This window comes from Diorhabda sublineata, chromosome 2, assembly GCF_026230105.1.
Source record: "Diorhabda sublineata isolate icDioSubl1.1 chromosome 2, icDioSubl1.1, whole genome shotgun sequence".
NCBI classification, from domain to species: domain Eukaryota; kingdom Metazoa; phylum Arthropoda; class Insecta; order Coleoptera; family Chrysomelidae; genus Diorhabda; species Diorhabda sublineata.
This window is the reverse complement of record NC_079475.1, coordinates 29,504,476-29,529,621: the sequence shown is the minus strand read 5'-3', so window position 1 is coordinate 29,529,621 and position 25,146 is coordinate 29,504,476. Positions and strand designations below refer to the sequence as shown.

At 30.5% G+C, this 25,146-nt stretch overlaps 1 protein-coding gene across 4 annotated transcripts in view; it reads right to left on the bottom strand.

Annotated features, from left to right (window-relative positions):
- LOC130440858 (ras-GEF domain-containing family member 1B-like) overlaps positions 1 to 25,146 on the bottom strand; it is a 551,095-nt gene that overhangs the window by 74,263 nt on the left and 451,686 nt on the right. Inside the window, exon 1 of one of the 4 annotated variants that reach the window (XM_056774232.1) lies at positions 2,099 to 2,560. The exons of the other annotated variants lie outside the window; for them this stretch is intronic. Coding sequence (XP_056630210.1) covers positions 2,099 to 2,178 — 80 coding nt within the window. The 5' untranslated portion in view covers positions 2,179 to 2,560. Of the gene's footprint in view, positions 1 to 2,098; positions 2,561 to 25,146 lie in introns of those variants that run through there. 4 annotated transcript variants of the gene reach the window in all.

Here is a 25,146-nt window from a genome sequence, read left to right as displayed (position 1 = left end):
AAGAATAATATTTTGTAGAAGGATTACATCTGCATTATTATTTGAAATAAATTTGCTAGATCTCTTATAATATAAAAATGCAGCAACCGATAAAATATATTTTTTATTATTAATAAATGCTGTGAAGTTGTAGAACATCTAATAATTCAAAACTAAAGAAACTAATATTCATATATATCTATTGAGACTCAGCATAGGTTATATGATTAAAAATTAGGCGATAGGACAAAATATACCTCAATAGATCATTTATAGGATCAGACACAGTTTTTATTTCCGAATATTGACAATAAAGCGACATTTATCCTATCTATATATAGATAGGTAATCACCAAAACAAATAACATCTAATGAAGAAACTGAAATTTTGGTTCAAGTAATAGATGAAAATCCAAAAATCAAAAGTCAACAAGGAAGATTTTATTTAGGTGTGTATCCACCAAAGCAACTTTTGTGTTTCTGTCGGGTGTTTGCCAAAGTTTGACAACGTCGCTCTTTGTTGCAACTACAAAATTTAAAAGTTGCATTATATCACTTGTTTTGGTTGGAAGTAAAAAATAACGAAGAAATGGTAATAATTTAAGTTGCTACTTCGCAGTTTGAATAAATCCAAATGCCATGTTCAAGTGCACTAATGACTTACTAATTATATTAATTGAAACATACGGAGTGTTTTTAGAACCGATGTGGTTAATTTTTATAAATTCACTAGTGAAAAATATGGTTAGTCAGCTTTTTAGGAAAAGAAAAATCACTCCTTATTCTGTATCCCTTGTGGATAATTATAATGTTGCTTACGATTTTCACATTTTGGAACAGCAAAATACAGAAACTATATACGCTGTTTTGTTTTGGTGAATACAGATCTTGGAAAAAGCAGTATTCTGTTTATGAAGTCATTGGTATATGAACGTGAAATTAACTTACGAAATACGGTAATTTTATAGTAAGACAAAATAATTTTTTTGGAATTTGGAAGAAATTTACAAAGCATATAAGTATAATATAACATGTTTAGGTATCGACTACAATTTGAATTTAATGAGACGTATCATGTCGATGACGGAAGTAGTTGGGGTTTGGTATGTAGATTGGGTTGGAGGTGAGGACTCAAAATATGCATCCATACATTGCAATGCAAATGAAAAAGGGTGAAGTTATGAAAAAGTGATTATACAGCTGTATTTGGACAAAAAAATGTATTGAAACTAAAACATAGCAGCAACGACCTAAAGTTTGAGATAAAATTGCTTGAAATATAGATATTGAAATGAAACGATATCTAAAAAGAGCGCAACCTAACCTAATGTAAAACATTGTTTCTTGTTATTTACAATCTCACAATTTATAAAAGTCTATAGTTCCATGTAACAAGTCTTGAAACGTATCTATTTCATTTTTCGTGCATCAACTTCGCTTATGGACTTTTGCGTGCTAAGAACACTTCTATTGTATATTGTATTTACGGGTTTGATAAGCCCACATTATAATGGACAAAAAATCACATTGGCATAGTTGTTTCCGCAATTTTATATTCCTTATTTAGAGTCCCCAACCCCAATGCATATAACCGACTAAACCGCACCAACATCCGTCACAGGCATGAAGTCCAGCCCTTACTTTATATAAACAACGGAATATACCAAATTTGGATAATGAATATAAAAAATAATATTGAGCGATAGATAAACTTAAATATTAACACTGATTCTTAAGTAATATCCAATATGTTAAAAAATTTTTATCAATGAGATTCTGATTTGGTAAATTAGTAAAAAGAACTAAGTTTTTGATAAATGATTTTGTAATGGGGCAATTAGTACTAACAATGAGTGGTAAAAAAATTGACAACAAAAATAAATAAAAATCCATTTTCGATTTCATACTATAAAATTTGGCCAATCTATTTGTACTACTGCTGATTTTATGAATAAACTTCATTGCAAATATTGCAAAAAGGTATAAAAAGCAACAGAAAATTTAGAATGAATAACCATTGGGAGTATATTGATACTATAAATGAATTAGATTAAAAAATTTTTTATAAATGACGAGTTTCATTTAAAAGTTTAGTATTTAAATAAATATGTTTACTCACCGTTTCAACTTTCGCTGAACAAAAAACTTTTTCGTTTGGAACTTTATTTGATTTATCCACACAGACGACACTAGTGACATTTTCTTCCAATAAAATTAACTTAGTATATATTTCTTGTCAAAACCAAACTCTAAACTAACTAAAAATTTTCTTCTAAAATCCTTATTGATGAATATCTAAGAAAGGGAACCCGAAAATATTTATTGTAACTATACAAATGCTACAGCTGCGTATTATGGTGGGTATTACAACAATTCCTAAAGAAATGTTAACAAATATTGACAACTTTTACCTACAAATTTATTATCTATTTACTAATCTCCTATCTTATGAAAATCTTAGTTTAAATTCTATTGTAAACAATATTATGGTATAGTTATAATCACACAATGTGCTATGATGATGGAAATATTTTATTCAACAATTTTAGAACGATTTTAAATTTTTAAACTTTATCGTATCACTGTGAACATGCTCGTAATTTCATAAAGTTCAACACAAACTATATTTATTAATAGAACTGCTAGCAATTGTCACGTATTCACATATCACAATTATAAAACTTCTAAAGAAGGTATTTCGGTACTTTTAGTATTTAACGTATTGATCTAACATGATCGTGTCAAAAACTGTCAAAAAGAAATAACTAACAACAGTATTTTTCAATACCTGCACCCAGAATTTTTTCGAGTCTCGTGCAACATGGTCGGCTTACAGGTACATTTGGGATCCGTCAAAACATAATGGTTTATTGTTAGATTCCAAAAATATTTTAACAGTTCAAATACGTTTTGTATTATATTTGTCGTTGAGAGTACCAGTACTAGAAGATGTGTTATTAGATAGTGTCATATACAGTAAAAAAATTTCTGAATAGACTGAGTTAGAAACCATGGTAAATACAGAATTTTAATACAAATACCTTGCTCACTTATGTCAACACGAATTAATGAATCGTAATAATATTCGAGAATGGTAGGAAGTTCTAATATTTTAAAGTGAATGTTTATGTTACTAGAAATAAATTTAATGACAGAGCAAAAAGTCTATAACATAAGATCAATATTTTTAGAAACTAAAACTAGTAGGTATAGTTCTTCCTATATCAATTGCAGAAGACAGTTATTGGAGTATCAATAAATATTTCTTAAATACCCACGGCACTCATACCAAATTAACAAATGAAAAATAATGTTTACTCCGCGTATAAAATTCAGTAAATATATAACAAACTGTCAGTCCACGTGGACTCTCATCTCCACTGTTTACCAATCAAAGCATCAAATCGTAAACATAAATGCATTTTTATTGGCTGAAGCTGTATGTACACAATTTCTTCGAAATAATCCTTTTAGACATTAGCGTCGTTTCTTTAAATAAATAGAATTATGGGCGTTCTTTACACCATGGGCGAATGAAGTCAATGAAATTGTACAGTGTAGTGAGAATAAAGACAATTTAATAATAAAGATTTAGATATACAAACACAGGAAGTTATTTTAAGTATATTCGAATGTTTAAAAAAAGAAAATATTCAGCAATCTGATATGCAATCATAATCAGAATTGCTGAATTAACTAGAGTAAATAAATATTCCATTTATCGAGTAGTCACGAATTAGTTGACAAAGCTACTCAAGATTATATATGTAGGACAATTTATAGTTTATATAATGAGAACAGGGGTGCGAAATTAGAAGTAATACAGCAAAAGGCAGTCTATTGTACAGAATACAATTATACCAGTTTAGAAATATTGCGTCAAGTTTTGTCAGAATGTGGTTTTAAACTCAAAAAACTGAATGAACAGCGAGCAATAACCGAATCGTCAAGGATCGTTCGATAGCGACAAGATTATTTGCGTCAGTTAAAAGGCTTCCGAATAGACACATAATTTATCTAGATGAAACCTGCTTTGGCAAATGTAAAACTAGAATTACGAAAATGTAGTCAGTCTCCAGAATTGAGTCATAATTCAATAAAATGATGACTTTACTTCACATGATTCTGACTACCACGATTATTTATAAAGATACTTTGGAATTGAAATGTTTTTTTCTTTTTTTTTTTAATTGCAAAAATTTTAATTACGAGTATATAACAAAAATGAGCAGATTAATCAGATCAACCTTCTATCAACATTTAGATATTGCGTAAGTTTTAATAAGCTATGGTTTTAAACACGAAAACTTAATAGGTGCATGACGATACCCAAATTATCAAGAACATTACAAGAAATAATAAAACTTGGAAGGTAAATATAGAATAACGATTTGTGTTTACCACCTTAATTAACTATATTATACAACTACTTGAGTGTTATTATCACTAAACATGTATGACAAATAGATTGAAAATAGGTGCATTTAAAATCGCAGAGAAAGTAAAATAATAAACAGTTAGTTTGAAGTTAGAACAAAGATATTGAGGAAATATGAAAATAGAAAAGTCAAACTCTACTACAACTATATTGCATATTCAATTCTAAATAGTTAATAGAAACGAAATCAAGCCAAAATTATGGAAACGTAATAAATCCTATAATGAGTGAAGATTCTATAGGAAATGTAGAGAAAGTTGTGAGAGAGAACCACCAAGAGATTTGGTAATATTGTGTAGAATTTGGTTTTACCTCCTATTGAACTTTATATAATACACACAACAAATGATAAACCTAGTACAAACAAGTCTAGCTGTCGTGATGGATGTTCACAAATTAACTTTGAAACTAAAAGGCTTAGAATTATTTCTATTTTTCATAGAATTTATTTTCGTTAATGATTTTTGCTTTGAAATCGTTTTCAGCATGAGTGGAATTTGTATTCCACATACCTTATGTAGATATTTATTCAAATTAATCAAAATTGGAAAAAAAATTAATAACTGGGAAAAAGTACTGAAACCATATAGTGTCTAATCTTGATTGTCTAGTGATGAGCAATTAATAAATTCAACTGACTTTTTACGACTAATTTTTAAGCTTTTAGATAATTGTTCTATCGAAATTCCACACATGAGGTATTAAGATCTCAGAGTTGTAATATTTCTTCTGAGTTTTCTTATTTATATTACATTTATATATAATTGAACAAATTGCAGAGGACGATATTAGGTAGATCGTGCAGATCTTGACCTCTCATTTAAAAATATATACTTATATACGTCATCCAATTAGCCAACTGTCTAAAAGTTAACACATATTTTGTCATATTTTTTCAAATATTTGAGTAGAAGCTAACAATATTCGTCTATGCAGCTCATACAATACCGCTCTTAAACTTTTGGAATTATAAAGGAAGAACTGTACTGCTGCTCAAACTTTGTTGAACAACATTCACTATGGAAGAATTTTATTATTCGTTGTACATGTTTCCTCCATCATCTGGTCCAGCTGATCCAGTCCAGTTCGATTGAAATTATATTACAAATGGAAATTGAAGATCGCTGTTCACTTAATCTCGTTCAAAGTGTAATTGTCTGTAATTCCGATTGGATAAAAAGAACATAATGTATCATTGTAACATAGCACCGGCGTCCGGGATTAACAGCTGTTTGAATCAGATAATTTCAATGAATTAATCATTTTGAGTTGGAGTTTAGCAAACAGGATAATGTGGAAATAATCTAAAATAAGGATATTACGTATTACAGTAATGAATAAACCAATAGTGTTTTATACAGACGTGAAGTTTGTTACCAGCTGAAAATTTGAATATTACTATTTACTAGTAATATATTGGAAGAGATGAATTTTTATTATTTAAGTATTTATATGATTTCTATTCGTAAGATGAATTAATAGAAACTATCTTTTACGTTCTTAATTTATTTAAATACTATACACTAAACTTAACTAATTTATATCATTCACTTATAACTATCACTTAACTAACTTGAATAATCTATTTGAAATCATCGATTACTTTCTATTTCGGTCTGTTAACTACGACTATTTATTATAAACTGAATTAAATTGCGCTACATAAACTCATTTTATATATCTCAAGAGATTTTATAAAACTTATAGAAAACAAATAAATAAATAGACCTCCCTAGAAATTGTTCAAAAAAAAACAACAATAACTTATATAAAAGAAACCTTAGACGGATACCGGGTAATTCCAACGTACCGTGCCGCGCTTTTGTCGAATTTTTGAATTCCACTATATCTAGGCAGAACCGGCTCTAGGGCGGAAACGCATTCGTAACAATATGAAGCATATTACAGCTTTATTTAAATAAATCCATCGTTTTTTGCAGCCGGTAGAAAATTTGAGGAAATCTTGTCAAAAGCAACCACTTTCAACTAGTCAGAGAGGTAACACGAATATATTTTCTACTATTATACTTTGAACATCGATAAGATAGATAAAGTGGATGGAGAAATTTCAGTCTCTTGGAATCGGCTTGAATGAATCTCAGCAAGAAGAGAATCTAATTTAATATTTCTTCGTCGACGAGCAAAACCAGATAGGGTATTTAATTGAAACTTTTAAAAAGTAGGATAATTGAATATTAGGTACTAACAAGAAGAGCAATTTTTAGCTTTATAGCTTTGATATACCTATTTCACTGTTCTATTGTCTTTTCCAAAAGTCATTTGCATTTATGCTTTCTAAAATATTTCTTGAAGTCTTTCGGTTGAAAAAAAAATAAATTTCGTTAATGTCTAGAACCATAGGCTACCATCAATTAATTAGAGATCTAGTAAAACTTGGTTTTCTATAAATTTATTATAGTCCGGTGTAATATTGTGTGAATTGTGATAATTATTTTCTAAGGAAATCAAAATTTCTAAAACTTGTAAAGCCCCATCTAGAGCTTATAATAATCGTATGCTAAATTGATCTGAATTTGGTATTGACATACACTATTTTCTCATTGATTTTCTTGCTGCCTTTGATAGTATCTATAAAGCACTAAAGGATCTAACACATTCCATTCAAGCTTATTCGTCTATTGAAAACCACCTTCCATGTCAACTTTTTAATATTATTTAGTATTAGAAGATAATTAGGTATTAACTTCAGGGAACTAACGCTATGTGGGGTTATATTAATTCCAACACCATCAGAAGGGCCAAGTGAACAGGAATACTATGATAATCGCATAATACGTTTAAACAACTTTGCCGACTTTCGCTTCATGAATTTTTAAATCCGTGTTCACATGTAAAGTATTTGTGATATTACGTTTTATCTAGGAGACTATAACTCAAAGTAACGACATGTATACGCCTGTATTCAATATCAATAAAGTTTTTTGTAATTAACAATTTCATTATGTTAAGATTTGTGAAAATACTTTTCGGCTTCTCCTATTCTATTCTTCTATAACCGTAATGTTGAAGGGAGTCAAGGACGCAAACCTGTCGTTTCAGATGCTACTCTATTGTTACTGAACTATAAGATTAAATTGGCGGCAATTATCTTTGAGGAGGGTATTGGATAGCTTGTCCATAGTTATGACAAATGTCTCAACCTCTTCGAAGAATATGTCAAAAAGTAACCGTAAGTGTGTATCTTTTGGTAATAAAATTATTGTTTTATATGAACTAGTTTTTTATTTTTAGCCTATCAGAGGTTGAAAAAAACGGCCCTCATATATATTTTATACCCTCGTGTGTTGTAATAAGTAGTGACAAGGGTGAATCCATTCCGGCAGTCTCCTACTACAGCTGATTTGGCGTTTGCAATGTCTATCGTGGAAAATCGATTCTGAATAACGCATTAGAATTAAGTTTAACGTGCAAACTTTCGAACTTTCTTACAGGTTCGAGAGTGCATTTTAACAGATGATTTTCAAATAAGACGAGTAAATGCCAAATGTGTTTCGAAACTTCTAAATGATGGAAAAAAAGGAATGATGTTTAAAATTGCTTGGATATAAGAGACCATCATTATGTAGATTCGAGATCAATTGAAAGTTATTTTACAGACGACGCCTACGTCTACTGGCATGATATAAAGCTACAGTGAATCATAAATGATGTGACCTTTGCTTATACGAGGACAAGTTGATTTTTGATGAAACAGTAACTTGTTAAATATGTTTCATTTTTGAACAATGTTCTTTTAATTGTTCTCACTTAATCCAGCAAGTTGTAGCTTTCCCAGACATACAAAAAACTTAAAGATTTCGGTCATTTATCTGAAATTACTCAAGCCACTTTTTTATGTGATAGAAGATAGCCAGATCTGATAAATATTGGCAGGAACACTGTCATAATGTAACAAAACTCTACTTCATCAAATGTATCAGTATAATATAGGTAGTTATCGTTTTCTATGTTTCTAAACAATAGGGATTTTACTTTTGGAATCCAAAAACACTGTTTCCTTGATCTTATTTGCAACAAAACGGTATTTGCTCTTATAATAACACGTTTATGGGATGAAGTCCATTATTTCCATTGAATTTTCATATCTTTAATTTAATGGTGCATCTAAGTTCCATCACTTTAATTATGTTTGAGGTTGTCTAAATATTATTTGACGATCATTAAGTACAAAGAATATATTAACCATTTCAGGAGTAGTTACAGTAGATGATGGTTCCGGATGCATATTGTTTACTCGTCTTTAACGCCAAGATTCGATTTCTTTGAAAAGTGAATTCAGATTTTTTACTTCACTTAGTTAGATTAATGTTGTCCACAGAAGTAACTAAAGTGATTGTTTTTGAGTAATTGGATTAGGTTAGGTATGTTAATACTGTTCTCGAAATACGTAATTTTTATTACTACAAACATACGGAACGTAAGAATTAAAGTATAATCATATATTTCAAATCTCAAATAATATTCCACGAAAATATGGTCGACTTAGATACGATTACGAACGTTCAGCATAAAACCATGAGATGAAGCACTTTTAGATTAATATTTACTTAACTTTTTCTAGGTTTTCTAAATACCTAGTTTTTCAAAATAAAACATAATATTTATCAGTCGAATTTTTTCTCTCTGTATGTACCCAAAAAGAAAAACAGTGTTTATTCTATCTGTTTTAAAACCAACAATCTATTTGTCAGATTTATGTGAAATTTAAAACGATGATATTATAAACATGACGAAAACTAATAATCTCAGCAGTGAAAGTGTCGTCAACCTCTGAAAAGTCATACTGACGTCAAACCACTCTTGTATATATAAGTTTTCATATATATATTTCCATGGTCCATATTTTTTTCTTGAGATGTGGTACATATGATGATAATGTATTTTTAAGCATATTAGTAAAATCAAATTTGATCGTCTTCTATGAATAATGTTTCCCATCATTCACTTTGACACTTCATCTCAAATATCTGATTTTTGTATATATGCAAAAACACTAGTAATATTGAGAATGAGTAGAATGAGTGTGGATTCGTTTTAAAACTGATTCCACTAGTTCATCAAGACCATGATTTTTTTGCATTCATTCTTTTGGATTGATGAAATGCCGTACTCATATTACTAATTTTAAGTTAAAACACACCGTGCACTATTATTTGTGCTTTATAAGATGTTAAAAAATAATTTCAAATAAATTCCTTTTGATAAAAATATCTGGTTAATAATGAATGGATTATTGGTAATTTTAAGTATTTGTTTATTTGCATAACAGTCTATTTTTTGCCAAAAATGAACATATAGACAAAAATTACTAATTAACTTGTGCTCTTATTTTGATGGACTGTAACGTAAAACATTTTTAAGATATTTATGTATTTAAGTCATTAATATTATAGAACCGTCGTACAAAACATAGTATCTATAAACAGTTTTATAATAACGAAATTACCAACCATCTATCGAGTTTATTAAGTACACTGGATATCGTTTATAACGACCTTCAATGGACCAGGCACATTTGGTCGCTATAGCCGATCGTCGTTATAACCGATCATGACATCTACATTAAGCAAATGTGAAATAGGAATTTTGTTAAATCAATTACACATTGTCAACATAATAATAATAGAATTTATTATTGATAATGATATAAAACTTAATTTTTTAAAATAATAAACATAAATAAAAGGAAAATCAATTTCGAGCTGAAAAGTAATCGGTAATAACTTTCTCCTCCAACGTAAAAGTTTTTCTTTTAAACATGATGTTCACAAGTTACCACACAGAGTTGCACCTTTGAATGTTAAAGTTAAACTACATAAGCAAAGAGTGAACAGTCAGAAAAGTCCCCACCACTTCAAAACCCGATCGAAAAAGGTTTCCTAGAAAAATTAGGGATTTTTGTACGCAATTTTCTCCTTATGAATTACTGGTAAACACCCAGAAAAGTCCTCACCAGTTTAAAACCTGATTTTCTATCAAAAGGGGTTTCCTAGAAAAATAAAGGCTTTTGTAGACAATGTCTCTTTATGAATTACAGGAACGGCGTCGCTAAAACCGATCTTTTAATTTGGTGGGTCTTACCAAAATGAGTTGTTATAACCGATCAGTCGTTATAACCGAGGTCGTTATTTCCGATCAAAAATGCGTTGCTAAGGCTTGTAGAATCACGGGTCCGGAAAATATGGTCGCTATAACCGATACGTCGTTATAACCGAGGTTGTTATAAACGATATCCAGTGTATTTATAATTCTGGAATCTTTAATATTCTGCTAACAAAGAAATGTTGTCGTACAGTTTCAAATCAACTTCCCAACTTCAATCACAAAATTTCAATTGAGAATTCAAATTAATTGTCATTTAAAAACTCTGCTTCATCACCATTACAACAACTATTAACAATAGACTATTTATCGAAAGAATACGTAATTTACTTCCTAGCAAAGTTTCATTACATTCCAGGTATCTAAACAAGAATGAATGAATATTACAATGGCTGAATCATTCATCACAACAAAGGTACCATTAATGGTAACCTTATATTGAATAACATTTCGATTCGCACTGTAGATCTATACATCTGCATGATTTTTACTGTTCCATCTGACCGCTAAACCGCCAGGTAATTTATATTTCATCACATTTGTATATCACGACGGAGACAATTTTATATTACAAATCAGCTGACAGTTTGATAAAGAAGCAGCAAGGATATCAGCAAAATATATGAAAATTATAAAAACTGTTTATCTACGACTGTTGTATAATGTGAGAGAAAAGAGAAATACTTTATTGTCAAAAAATTATTACAATTTGTAGACAATAGCTTGTAAAAACTAAAAATCAAAATTATAGGTAATAGTAATAGATAATATTCGCTATGGATAAGTCCATAGCAAAAATTAAACCAGTATGAAGCATGCCCGGAATTAAATATTATTATTACAATAGAAGTCGTTTACAGAGTAGAGAAGGAAGCACTTTCCAATAAATATGCCCTCAAATTATTGCGGAATGTGGGAAAAGATGATATCGATTTGATTTCAATGGCAAGAGATTGTGCATTTTTTTGCATTGTATAATATTCAGCATTAATTCTGAACGTGAAGTAGGTAGGTAAAGGTCGTGCTCCGCGTTCCTAAGTCGATAGCCGAGCAACGTCCTTTTTGAAATTGAAGAAGCGTGTTTACGAATTGGGCAAACGGATTCAAAGATGAATAAGTAAGGAAGTGTCAGAATTTTTAATCTTTTAAAAAAGTCCCTGTAGTGAGCCCCGCTGTTTAGTCCTAGTAAATATCTAACAGCTCTTCTTTGTAGTTCGAAGATTCACTCAAATTTAGTCGCACCACACAGAAGGGAGGGGCATATCGGAGGTGCGACTCAATAAGGGCATAATAGACTGTTAAGGAGGTGGATAAGTTCAGTTCTTTGGAAACGCAATACAATACAAATGGCGTCTAGCCTAAACTAACTTAATATGACGGTGACGGTTAGAAAAGTGATCAAAGGCTTAATGCGGCAATATGTGTTTGGATTTTAACAAGTCTACCTTCTTCTCCAAAAAGTAGGGCAGTAATTTGATGAGTAGTAACAATAAGGTTTTGATAATTGCCTAAAGCGCTCATATTTGCACTGGGTTGAACAGTTTTTCTTACTCTTGTACATCCTTCTGCTCACAATCGCATGAAACTTTGATATTATTATAATAACCTGCTGCAATGTTGTATAAACTGTTGTATACACTTATAATGTTACTGAATATATCATAAAAATTTTAACAAACCTTTAATAATAACTGTTGGCACTACTCCATCTTCTGATGAAGGTGAAGGTAAATTTCAACTATTTATACTCTTATCATAGTGTTTCATTTTACAGTAACTCAGATATCATAATATTTCCAAGATTTAATGTTTGAATACATAAAAAAAATATTTTAGATAATGTCGATACAATTTTATTATATTTTACCTCCATTTTTACTTGATCAAACTACCCTCCAGTTTCACGATAATATAATTTTTATCAGTCAAAGGTTGGTTCAAAGGATAATATCAAAACTGGCAGGAGATTTGGAGTTGAATTGAATAAGGAAGATTATAAACAGAGGCGGCAAACTGAAATAAATACATTTATAAGCAAACTGAACAAATTAATACATTTAAAGATTATAGTGACGTCGAAAGTAAGACTAATTCATCGAAAGCTTATTTTTTGAATAGCTTGGTTCATATATTTTTCAATCAAATTTTCTAAATCGGCATGAACCACATAATTCAGTCACAGAGAGAATAATTATGAATAACAAATAAATTGTAAAGTAACTAAAAAATTTTATTTATTGATGTTATGCGAAATAGCATTCAATTCATATATTTCATAGGTCGATGACTCTAAAAACCTGCATGACTACAATTCAACAATAACAAGATTTGTATAATAATTCGGCAGACCTCAATTTATTTCCTGAGGACACCTGCTCTTTTTCAGTATTACTGGAAGAGTCACAGACCTTCTAGTATGCTGTTACTCCTCACTGAAGAACTACAGTATCGGATTTTGAAGCGATTTATGTACTTCAAGGAGCACATCGACTTTCTATAATATTTAAGATACTACTACAGTGAAAAGAAAGTTGTGAGAAATAAACAACTGCAAGAAATTTTGACTCGCAATCTTTTATATTTTATAATTTTGTGAAAAAGGACAATAATTGTTCTCATTGAATAATACCTAGCTGAGACAGGGGGTGTTTCATAAAGTGTTGTATCAATAAAGTAAAAGAGCTAAATCTAAAAAAATACCCTGTTAGACCGGATGGTAGATGCGATCAGCTGAGAGGTTGTTCCATTTGTATATGGTTTTTTGAACTATCAAAATTATTTATTCCACTTATATGGCTGTGTACTATTAATTCTTGAGAGCAGAGTCCTTTATAGGTTACTGAGATTTTTTATACTTTTCGGCATTTCAGGATAAAAATATCTTATTAGTATTAAACTTCAGTGCAAAATCTGCGGGAATGCGTAAATTGTTGATAACAAGTAAAACAAGTAAAAAAATCTCCTGTTGATAAAGTTTCAAATTTGAAATTTTCACTAAAAATTGAACGTGACGTTCGGAAACTGTGGGTTCTGGGGATCTGCTAACAGCTTTTCGAAAAGTTTTCAAGCAGTTCAATGGCTGAGGGAGCAAACAACACAGTTTTTCTTAAAAACTTATAACTGATAATGAAGAGCGTTTGAAGTCCATCGATACCAATATACCTTGTTAACATGACAATGCACAAAACCAGCTATTGCGTATGAATGCAAACAATATTTTCAGAAAAATCCTAATTGAATTGTAGCTCAATAAATGCTTTTCAACTAAGCGACAAAGTTCTGAATAAAAGTGTAAACATATTGGCGTATGGTGACGATAACTGATATCATTAGAAGATTCGTTTTTTTCTTTGGAATTGAAAGCGGGATAAATGAGTCTTGATAAATTGAAGCAAGGTTAATAGATTTAACTTTAACAACTACTAACGATATTAAGAAAAAAGTGAGGCATGGGCCTTGTCTCCGAGAAGCTATTATGGACTCAGGAAATACAAAAAAAGTCGCAAATTTCTAGGAATATTATTTAAAATAGTGAAAACAATAACCAATAGAGGAATCGTAATAATCAAGAGCTGGCCACCGTACACAAGGACATAGAAGTGGTTAAGTGTAAAAGACTTGCGAGACCACAATGGGATCACGGAGGTAGGAGGGGTCAATCTAGAAAAAGATCAGAAACCTGAAGTTGAGATCCTGTAATGCTATGCTAGAAAGAATAATCGTGAAAATTTGTAAAATCATTATATTTTAGTCTATCCTCCATCAGGTTAAAATTTTGAATTAATCCAACGGTTTCAAATGCTCGAAAATCGAGATCAAAGATTGCGTTAGATAGATACACAGATTACATACCACGCTAATGAAATTTTTGTAGTAAAAATATCTAATTATAATTCATAATAAAAGTCTAAAATTAAAATTAAAATAGTTGAATAAGAATTTATATTATAGTCCTGAAAGTATTAATCAAACCAATTAATTTCATAAAATATTTCAAAAGATAAATGGGAGTAGTTTATTCGGATGAAATTCATACTATTTATAAAATTACCAGTTTATTTCAATGGATAGGAAATTTACATCATCAATCATCATCTAATTATACTTAATGTAAAATCACAAAAATAATAAACAATCTGTTTTATAAACAAATAAAAACCTGTTAGAATAAATTAACAAGTAATGTAACGTTCATAGCTGACATATTATGTAAGACAAAAATAAACAAAGTTGAGCGAAGTTTAATTTTAAATTTAATGCAAAATGCCCGTGAAAGCAATGTTACTATCATTTAAATATAGTTTTGAGAACAAATTAACGCATACAATCAATAACTGAAAATTCGGTCCGTCTCTGTAACGTTCACTGAACTTGATGAAAAGGGTCTATATTGGATTAATTTCTCACATGCCCGCCGTAAATATTTATTTTCATTTAATTGATTTAGTATCGGAGATCGACGCATTGTTTTTCTGAATTACTTTTTTATAGCATTCGATGAGTAAGTAAATTGATGAAACAAATTATCATTTTTGGAATTATAATGAATAGTCAATTCAAGGGTTACAAAGTTTCTTCTTCCCAAGTTATGCTCTACACTTTATATAGATAAAAGAGATCTATAATTAGAGGTTCACAACTTTGAGTTGGCAGCACTGCTTTATTTGACAACACAATTAACAACTTTGAGTTGTATTTGTTTAGTTTGGTTTGACAGACCACTACTTACATCAAAGTAATGTTGGATTTTTTATAAAATTAATGGTTCTGGATGTCAAAACTATCATCCATCTTATGGGCACATAATATTCCTCTAAAGCGGCCAATTGAATCGTTTTCGAATAACGTTTAATCCTATTGAGTGAGACGCCGAATAGTGTGGTGTGAAGAAGTTGGGCCTTTTCTTTTTATGGAAGAATCAACTTGTACATTGTTCTCCTATAAAGCTAATTTTTAGTTGAATGGATACGACAGATCTTTTATGTTGATAGGATTCATTAGACAGAATTCTGTTAGTTCTTTATTCCCTGAATCATTTTCACTCAGTATTAACATTTCTCTTTTATAAATATAGTATATGAAAAACATCGGAGAAAAAATTCTTGAATCAATTGATAATCGAAAAGAAGAAAACTTATTGTTTATGTTGACGACTCCTACCTATGATGTCGCCATGAATTTGAATTAGTACACACAACTTGTGTTCATGAAGACGTACAATTTCCACATAGGCCGCTTGGGAGTTTTAGCGGGGAGCTATGAGGGTAGGTTCAATACTTTTGAAACAGACCTTGAATATTACAATTAAGAGAGTTGCTACTTAAGTTTTGAGGTAGAAAAATAAAATCAATTGGATATATGTTTTTTCAAAATATTCTTCACTAAAATCAATACACTTTTGCATGTGTTAGAACCAATTGTCGAGACATTTTTTCCATTGCGATTGAGGTACCTACAAAACATGTGAACGCATCAACCGCTTCTTCAGGTGTAGGAAAACTTTGACTTCGCAATTTATTTTTGATCTGCTGAAATAAGAAAAAATCATTGAGTACCAAACAAGGACTATACGATGGATGATCTATCAATTCGATGTTTTGACTGTTCAAAAACGTTTTTTTTTTTGAACTGATGTATGAGAGCTTGCATTGTTGTGGTCGAGAATGATTCGTCTTCTACGATTAGTTTCTCTGAACACTTCTGGCAAACAGATGCTGCTGTACCATTCACAATTGATCGTTCTACGTTGTTCTAGTGGAACGGTGGTGACATGTCGAGTTATTCCGAAAAAAAAGACGAAGTGCCTCGTGCGCGCATAACTTTTGTTTGATTTAACTTTGCTATTTAAGCAATATTGATTGTATGCGAGTGAAACTAATGGTCAAGTATGCCTCAATCTCATTGTATGTCCCGATGACGATCTTAAAATATCAGTTTACGCACAGCAACGATGTTTTATGTCAAAACAGTCGATTTTGACGGACGACCTTCACCAAATTCATTCTGTAGCGAAGTGATTTGATCGGTGCACTGCTGTTGGTTTAATGCAAGTCGAAAGTCATAAAAAATCATAACACGAAAATGTTTAGTCTCTGTAATCAACTTAGATAGCACTCGTATGACGTTCAGAGTACGTTCATTATTAAAAATGGCAAAATTTATGATGGAAATGTCAGATTTGACGTATTCACAGTATTGTTATATCTCAAAACTTAAATAGCAACTCTCGTACAGTGGATAAAGTTTATTAAAGATACATGGTCGCTACAATCAAGGTCGTTATAAATGATATCCAATGTATCTCCATTATGTTGATAGTATAAAGTTTCAACGTTTCTTCTAAATAGTTTTCTATTTTAAGTATTAACAAATTGAATACAAAAATTTGTAATTAACTGAATGTTACTATTGTGTACGTCTTTTGAATACCTACCACCTAACTATAATGAAAAATGAATATTATCAAATCAAGAAATTTGACTGAAATTGTAGTCCGTCTGATTTAGAATTCCTACACGTTAAGAACGTTTATAGTGTTCCGTATAATTTATAAAATGTGTTATAATAATTCTTACAGTATTACTATTAAATTTAAAATAAACATTTCATGACCCAACCAATTTTTATGACAGTTGTTAAGTAGTTATTTATAAATTTTAATGAATTTAACGCTTTCAACATATGGAAACCACACATAGATTTCTCATAAACATGGTCAGTAAGTATAAGAAATTCCAGAATAATTATTTCGATGAGTTTCCTACAGAGTCTCTTTAAGAAAATTATACAGAAAATATCTAACTATAAGATCCACCTTCTCAAGGTTTATGACAAATAAAATGAGTTCTCAATAAGTTAAATAATAACTATTTTTTATTTAATAATAAGAATAACCGTATTTATTTTGTAAGTGAAAAAGTTCTTTAGTTACTATCAAACAATATTTTTACCGTCTACGCTTTTTTTAAGGTCTTTCTGCTGATTATAATATTCATTTCGCATAATGACGTATATTAGTTATGAGCCGTGTATTTCTCTTGATTTTGAAAAGGCTACAAAAAGAGCTTCCTATTTTAGAAGTATCTGAAAAATCGGGACAGCAGTATGATATTGCATATTCTAAATGTCTCAAGTGGTGTAGAACGGAAAAAAATGCAGGAAATTTCAGGGGAATATCTAGGAGACAAATCAAAAGTATGGACTTCGTTAACTTTGTAGAGGGATAGTTTTTGGTAATAGCGTTATCAAAATGGAGAAATTAACTCAATAATATTAACGAATAAAAAACATTACGTTTGAATACGTTTGTATGACAAATACTTATTGCTAAAATTTCTACATTTTCGGAATATATGCAGCCTGCAGACTCAAATGGTTGTGCAGTTTATCAAGATATTTTATCAAATTCTGAAAGGAAAATAAGTCGTATAATATATTGAATGATACAATGAGTATGTTGCATTATGCCCTGTTGCTATTATTCATCGAATTTTTTTCTGAAATAGGTACTCAGATTATAAATGCGCACCGACCTAGTTGGTATGGATGTGTGTAATAAAAAACCTCATTAAATGCTGAGTTTTTGAACCTACAGGAGCCAAAGAAATAGACGTTTTAGGAAATCTTTGTAGGTAGACTCAGGAGTACATATATGGGACATAAAAAATCACTGACGATATAAGTATACAAGAGAAGCTGATGGTTACATCAATAAATCTTTTAATCATAAAATGGCAATGGCTGAATGAATTAGCCGAATGGAAGCTTTAACGATAAACCCACTTCATTCCACGAACTGAATGCTAATGCTGATGAAATTGGCAGCTCGGCTAATAAATATACTAAATCTCAGGGTATTAATATCAGGAAATTATTGTAATTGAACTATTCATCTCAATGTCCATTAATTATGATACTAAGCTGTTTATACTACCACTACACCAACACTAACATTTACACTGCCTAACGCGCATTTCGATAACCAAGTTATCGTCTTTAAAGACTGAAGGTAAACAGTTTACCTTCGGTGTAATAGAGAGTGATGGTGTTTGTTCAGAATGAATATGAAAACCATCTCAGTAATTCCAACTCATAAATTATGATGATCAATTTCAAATTATATATTATTTATTATAAAACTTCAAAGTTCTATTAATAATTGATTATCATGTCTCGCTTACTTATATTTGATTTATACAAAAAGTTATTCTTATCTTCTAGTAGTAAAGTTTTATCTCCTTAATCAAAAAGGAAGACGAATCATTGTTATAGTAATTATAGTAGCTATAATTTAAAAGTCGACAGGAAAATTTGAAAAATTGAATCCAGTGAAAACTAATTAAATTTATTAGTCAGTATTAATTATCAACGTTTCATGATTTATTATGCACCGAAATTTAACCATTCTATTTAACGCCTCTGGGAATGAATCATTGTGCTATTAACATTTCAATGAAAATAAACAAAATGAAACAATGGTTGTGGAAGTGGAAGATAACCAACAAAAGGCTCCGATAAAAAGTAAACGTGCTGCCACGTGCTGCTAACAAAACGGAATACATGTTAAAAAAAACCTTTAAGAATATACAAGTTTAGAATTTATTTATTTTTCAAAGAGGCTATAAGGTGTTTTTATAAGACTTTGTAATTCAGCATGTAGGGAGTGAAATGCGAGAGAGAGAAAGAAATGCTGTTTTGTCAAAAAAAATTGTTACAATTTGGAGACAAAAGCTTGTAAAAACTAAAAATAACTAAATAAAGATACAAATAAAATAAAATTTCAATATACAGAAGAAGACCACAATGAATAACAAAATTATAGCTAATAATTAGTACGAGTATATAAGTCCATAGCAAAATTAAACCAGTATGCAGCATGCCAGGAATTAAATCTTATTATTAGAATAGAAGTCGTTTACACAGTAGGAGGAAGGCACTTTCCAGTAAATATGCCCTCAAATGCGAAATGCGGGAAAAGATGATATCGATTTGCTTTGAATAGGCAAGTGATTGCTCATGTTTTGCATTGTAAAATATTGAGCGCTTACCTAATTCTGAACGCGGAGTAGATAGGTAAAGGTAGATAGCCATGCAACGATCTTACTGAAATTGGAGAAGCGTGCTTACGAATTAGGTAAGCGGATTCAAAGACGAATAAGGAAGGAAGAGTCAGAATTTTTAATCTTTTAAAGAAGTCACGGCAGTGAGCCCTGCTGTTTAGTCCCAGTAAATAACTAACAGTTCTCTTTGATAGTTTGAAGATTCGCTCAAATTGAAGCGCACCACACGTACCACAGATGGGAAGGGCAGATCTGAAATGCGACTCAATAAGGGCATAATAGACTGTTAAGGAGGTGGATAAGTTCAGTTCTTTGGAAACTGATCTCAGCACAAAACGGGAGGAACTTAATTTTTCAGATAAGGAGGTAATATTAACTCCCATTTCAAGGAATTGTCCACAACAAGCACTAAAACCGTAGTACTGCAATTTATTAATTAAAATATTGTGTTGTTGTAGTGGAAAGATGACTGTTTAGGCTGGAGTAGACATTATTTAGGAGAGAGAATATGGCATAATTTGTGCATTTGTTACTTAAAAACATGCTTACAAAATACAATTAACACAACAACTGAAGCCTAAAGACCAAGCGCAGTGTCATCATCCTAAGCGACGAACCATATTTTCACCATGATGAGTTTGGTGATCGAGAAAATTACCGCTTCTGGGGTTTTACGAACCCACATGTGATTTTCGGAAAACAAATGCATCCATAACGTGTCACTGTTTGGTGTACATTTTGGACTGGGAGCATCATTATGCTATACGCTTTTGAAAATGAGGTTGGACAGATAGTGACTGTTACTGGTGCTCGATATATCGACATAATAACAAAGTTTTGCCAATATGTGGTTTTAACAATACGGTGTCATACGGCCCAAAAAACTACTTCAACTACTGCATGAGACATTTCTAGGTTATGTACTCTCTCGTTTTGGTGATCAGAATTGGCCTCCTAGATCGTGTGATCTAACACCATTAGAATTCTTTTTATGGGGTTATTTAGAATCACTGGTCTACGTTAAAAAGTCCACAACTTTGCATCTTGCAGAATGGTCAAGGAAAATTTCGACAAACGAGTGCGTATGTGTATGCGAAGCCGTAGAGGACATTTGTCTTATGCGTTATTCCATAAATAACCCTAGCCTATGTACTTTATGATTCAATAACAAAAATAAAAATCGGAAGACTAAAACTGGTTTCTATTTAAATCAAATCTTGCTAGATGGCTTTAGAAAGGAACGAGAACGAACGAGACAACATTCAACTGTAAATTTATTCGAAATTCGAAAATCTCTTTTATTGTACTATGTATTTGTGCTGGAAAACTTATCTCAAATTATGTCACGTAAATAGTCGATATTACAGTAACTCTGTCAGTTTTTGAGTTATCATCCGAGAAGTGAAAAATAAAATTATAAGCAATTAGATAGTTTTTGATTGACTTATGACACTATTTGAGCAGAGGTGCGAATTCTGTTACGACGACCGTATAAACTATATTACTAAAAATTAACCAAAATCGGTTATGAACTTAAACCGTAACATATATTGAACTATTATGTAATTGAAGATGGCATCCCTTAATGCAATATCCGCTATCTACTAAGTAAAATGCCATCTGCAGAAGTTTCCTACGTGTCAAGTAAAAGGTCTTTTATATTGAAAAATACTCAAGCAGACATAAATGGAAAAATATCTGTTGAGATAAAAGTTTCCTCAGTTGTGTATGCTGTGATATTTATAATAAAAAGAAGTAAAACCGTTCCAATATTTTATGAATTTCGGAATAAAAATCCTTGAAAGATAATGTTATGAACGGAAAGCGGAAGTTACTAAATGCATAAATATTTTAACTTTCAACTTATAATTAACATTTTTTCTTTGTAAATTCGGGAAAATATCTTTTTCCCTATATTTAAAACAGAATCTCTCAAGAAGCAGTAAGAACATTAACATAGTAAAGATGTTTTATAACTGGGAGTATTTATCATTATTCACTGGTCAATTCTTTTGCATAATGTTTAACGAACCGAAATTATACAGACCATGCCAACTACGAAATTTGAATTTGGAATCAAGTCGGTAAAACATTTTGGTTTCAAGGCGGGAAATGGAATGATTTTCATAATTTTGAAATTTATAAAGACACGGTAAGCAAAACTCAGTAGTTGTTGTCTCAATATCTGACACTATTTCGACAAAATCACATCCTTTTTCAACAATAGTAAGCATTTTTCCTTGGGGTTGAAATATAGCGTGATAGCTATAGGAGGAGTCAATTCGAAAACCTACCATTCACTTTTTCGAATATTATTGCGCTAATACGTATAGTCAATAGGAATATCTAAAAGAATTCCCCAGCACAGCTCGATTTAAGAACATAATTTAATTTTCAAACTCTCTTTCCAGAAGCAACAATAAGTAAACGTTCAAACCAATGAAATATCAGTTCACATTGTATAACAGATTGTTTCTAGTAAAAGATCAATCAGAAAATACTGGTATACTTGTTTATCAAAGTATTCACCTTCGTTGACGACACAGCAATACTATATAGTGTCTTACCACAAACCCGAAATCCACAAACCGGAAATAGTAAGTAGAAATCTGCTAAATAAATTAAACCAAATAGAATCATCACTGAACAAAAGGAACAGCTAAGGAAGAAAAATCTTCATTTACATTGAGAAAAGATCCGTGCAGTCACACTGAATAACTTCCAGCCTATACAAGTAGGCATGCATCTATAGTAAACTAAAAAGTCTAACGTGGAAAACAACATAGCGCAATTGAGACTCCAAAATTTTTATTGAGTAATTGGTAGAAAATTACAAAATAAAATTTTAGTATGTATAACTATTATAAACCCCAGTTGAATATAAGGCATACACATACGAGGATCTAATCTAGAAACCAAACAAAGATTCTAAAATAAGGTTTTCAAAATATTAGTCAATTTTCATGGTACTTGCCTAATGTGATCATAGAAATTGACCTACACATCTCCATCATTAAAAGTGAAGTACAACGCTTAAGTAGAGATCAAAATGTTCTTGTCCGGAGTTATTTAACACGACAGTTGAAGTGCGCCTCGTGACTAGCTTTAATCAATTAATTATTTATGTAGTCAAAACATAAAAATTACTATCTTTAGAGAAGGAATAATATTAAATTACATGTCAAAATTATTTACAACAGATTATAAATCTCACGGAGTCATTAAAAAAATTCATGTGTATGTTTTTTCAATTCGATGTCAAGTTCCTGAAATATATCTTTTCAACTTTGTTTTTATTTTTCATATTTTTATTGTTCGGTGTTTGATGTGACTAGTAATTTCCTTCTAAATAGTTCTAAACTAGTAAATTACTAAAGGAAAGCTAGCTACAGGAATATCAAGGAAATAAAAAAAGAGAAACAGAATTGATAACATGATGCGATCAAAAAACAAGCATTTAAGACGAATGAAGAAGACTCTATATTCATAACAATCATCAATATAAGAAGAAATGAGAGAATTTAGGGAATGGTTTTTGAGGTTTCAGATAAATTTCAAAATTTCAGTTATACAAAAAACAAACTATTGAATTAGACTTAAAATTAATAAATAATAATAAATATGCAAAATGTATGTACCAGTATCAGGGCCGCGAAGGCTGGGCCTATTTGAAAGTTTATATTTATCAAAGATTGTTACTTGAGGATATCAATCTTTATAAATACGGCACTGTTCAGTATAAAACAAGTATATTATGATCAGTAAATAAATGAAATACATCTAACGATGGTTCTGCTTGTAAAAATAACTTCCTATATAAAATGTCTTGACCTATTTCTGAATTTTGTTACGTAATCCTTGAATCGATATTTATCGGATATATCCATCACTAGAATAAATAGAAAATATATTGTTTGGATGGAAGTTTAGAAAAAACTTCTATAAAATGAATGTAAATTGAATGGTTTCTAAGGTCGAAAAAAACTAAAGGGTAAATACAAAGAACAAAACAAACGTTCGAAATAAATCAAAATAAATAAAAACGAATACGGATACAATTTGGAATTGTATTATGGCTTGGATATGTAAATAGTTTTGTTTACTACAAGGATTGATTTAATTACTTGGAAGTAGAAAGCTTTTTCAATTACGGAATATTAAAGAAATAGCATCAAATAATATGCTGACTGACAAGGAATTTACTTCGAACAATTAAAAAGAGAACTCAACACAATGTTAATTTTTTGTCTTAAAAGCAATAATATATTTTAGTTATAAATACTTGGTTTCTAAACTAAACAATGGATACTAAAAATTTTAGAGAGTACAGCCTTTAAAAGTATAAATTAATCTGCAGTGGCAAAGAATCAATTTAAAACGAATCACATAACCAGAGTTCCTACTAAATCTCTTTCGATAAATCGACGGTCTTGCATAATTATATCCTGTATTGTTGCTATGTTGGCGTTGATACATTTTGTACCTCCACCTGCATCACATTTGAAATTTGTATGATCACGTTGAATTGCTACAGCCACCCATCTTTATATCGTTATATCGAATTAAAGGTGAACACTCCTTATTAACTTATAACAATACCTCGTGAATTTGTTTTGGTGCTCCACTTTTCAAAACTGCGAATTATATCATTACAACATATTCAAGGTTTTTTCTTGTATACAAATACTGTGACCGAACCACTGAAAATTTACGGATTTATATGTACCTCCTTACGTGTTCTAAAAGACGTAGTAACAAAACTAAAAAGACTTATTTGATAGTACAATCGCTTATAGGATGACAGAAGTTATTTACTTATGTACCATAAACGTTGATAAATCATTTTTTTGGGTTTCCATGTATTTGTGATGGAATATGTGCCAGTTGATCGTTAATGAATTGTTAACAAACATGCTTTTCAATAATTAGGTGTCTGGTTGTTTCTCTGTAGACTATTAATGTATATCGTATACTAAAATAACTCATATATTCTCATCAGTAGATTTTTTAATTAACTGGAATTATTTTATCTTGTACAGAGACATTTTTATAATCTTGAGAAAACATCACTATTCATGATGTCCTCATCCATATTGGACAAACTTATGGATGCATCCTGATAAAGTTTCTATTTTGTTAGTGGTGTTAATGGATTTCTTTTCTTCACCTTTAAATTTTCACAGAATGGAACAAGGATCTGTTATTTTCCATAAAATTTATAATCCACTTTTAATGGGGTCCAGTATGCCCGATATGCGATCTCTTTTCAGCAGATATCAATGTAAATGTTTCTCTTGCATTCACAGTGTATTTTTTAAACTCTATAGAATTACGTTAGTGAAATTAAGTGACTAAAGAATTAACACTTTTTTGTTATAAACATTTTCAACAACAATTAGTAGGGACGATAATATTTTGGAACAATTTTTATGTACGACGTATATCCACAAAGCTCCGTTTCCGTGTCCAGATGAAGACGAAATTTTTATAGCACAAAATTCTATAACTATTAAACTAATACTCTACTTAGCTTTAGAAATTTTTTAG